Below are 1,545 nucleotides of genomic sequence, written 5' to 3' on the forward strand. Positions count from 1 at the left end.
ATACCCTTGATCGAGCACGCTGCATTGAAAGTTAGGCTCTAAGTTGTCTTTGCCTGAGGAGGCGATGTCAGAAGGAAGGTGTTTCTAGGAAGTATATCCCTGTCAGCGCTTGGAAGCCCATTTAGTCCCAAGGTCACATGATCAGGCCTTTGTTCTGTGTCTCCCAGAGTGTCCCAGGAACCCGGTGTCTCCCCTCCCCGCCATCCATCCAGGTCTGGTCTCCCTGCACGGGAATGCACGGAGAACTCAGCCTAGGGGCCTCTTTCCTGGGCCCAGCGTCAGATGCCAGAATGGCTGGTGTGTGGCTTTTCTTGAAAACTGTTCTTTCAGTGCAAAGTTTGCCCATACACCCAGTGTGTGACTGCTAGTGTCTCACTAAGTAAAGCAGCGACCCTGGCGGGGAAGTGGGAGACGACTGTACTTTTGGAAGGATTTCATCGGGGCGGCTGTGCAGGGGTAGGTGGCCCCGGCGGCAGTGAGGAGCCCCCGGACGGTGTGGGTGTGCGTTACCCCCCCGTCTGCATCCACTCAGGTGCAGAGAGTGAAGGCCGGGACCCCCTGTCCCCAGGGCGAGGGCAGAAGGGGAACGGGGAGGCTGCGTCCTGAGCCGAAATGCCACACATCTTTTCTCGTTGAACGTGCTGGTTGGGACTAATTCTGAGCTGAGTCCTGAAGGCACCCAAGAATATTCGGATTGTGTTCTGGCCGTGCTGTCAAACCTCCCAACAGGCCTGGGGGGGAGGGGGGGTTGTTTTGTTTGTTTGTTTGTTTTACTTTTGGATTGTTGCCACTGGGTGAATTATCTCAAGTCCGATTTCTGGGTCAGGTGGATTTTCAGAGGTGCCCACGTGGCCCCGCTAACAGCGAGGAGTAAAAACTGAGGGGCCCCACTTCCCGCCATGTAACTGACGGACTTGCCAGTCGGCGCCGGAATCCAAGAGCTCGCCCAGACCCGAAGCCCCTAAGAACACGCGCTCTCTTTTGCAGCAGCCTGCAGCGCCTTGGAGCCCTTTGAAAACTGAGTTAAGAAGGAAATACCTGACGCAGGTGGACGTCCTGCTGCAGGACGCAGGGTGCTCAGAGGTAAGGTGCGACCCGGGAGGCATCTTCATGTAACTGAATCCCAGAGACGCGTCGGGGCACATTCATCGGGTGTGTGTTCTCTCGCCCTGGAGCCTGTGCGGAGCCTTTGGAGCGCTCGTTTCCCGAACTTTTCCGTCACAGGCTCGCAGACTGGCGCTCCCTTGGGAGGCAATCAGGGAAACCCGTGGGGTGCGCCCTCCACCGCCTAGGGCTCTGGGGCCAGCCCTGCCCTCGGGGGAAGGGGCTCCCCACATCTCTGGTGTGAGCAAGGCGCGCCTTCCCCCCTGTCCTCGGCCACATGCGGGTGGGGGGGGGGCTGCGGGGAGGCCCTCGCCCAGGGTGGGTGCCCACCACCCTGCACCGTGGCCACTTCCTGGAGCGTGATGGACGGAGCAAGGACACGAGCAGCTTCCCGTAAGGAAAGAGCACTTTCTTGTCACATGATGAGGAGGTGCGCGTTCT

General features: G+C 59.2%; 1 protein-coding gene across 1 annotated transcript in view; it reads left to right on the top strand.

The window, feature by feature from the left end:
* The window catches only part of HJURP (Holliday junction recognition protein), a 15,554-nt gene that overhangs the window by 6,956 nt on the left and 7,053 nt on the right, over positions 1–1,545 (top strand). The window contains exon 6 of the mRNA XM_029932859.1: positions 988–1,083. Within this exon, the coding sequence (XP_029788719.1) occupies positions 988–1,083 (96 nt within the window). The remainder of the gene's footprint in view (positions 1–987; positions 1,084–1,545) is intronic.

The sequence above is a fragment of the Suricata suricatta genome, chromosome 3, assembly GCF_006229205.1.
Source record: "Suricata suricatta isolate VVHF042 chromosome 3, meerkat_22Aug2017_6uvM2_HiC, whole genome shotgun sequence".
In the NCBI taxonomy this organism is placed as follows: Eukaryota; Metazoa; Chordata; class Mammalia; order Carnivora; family Herpestidae; genus Suricata; species Suricata suricatta.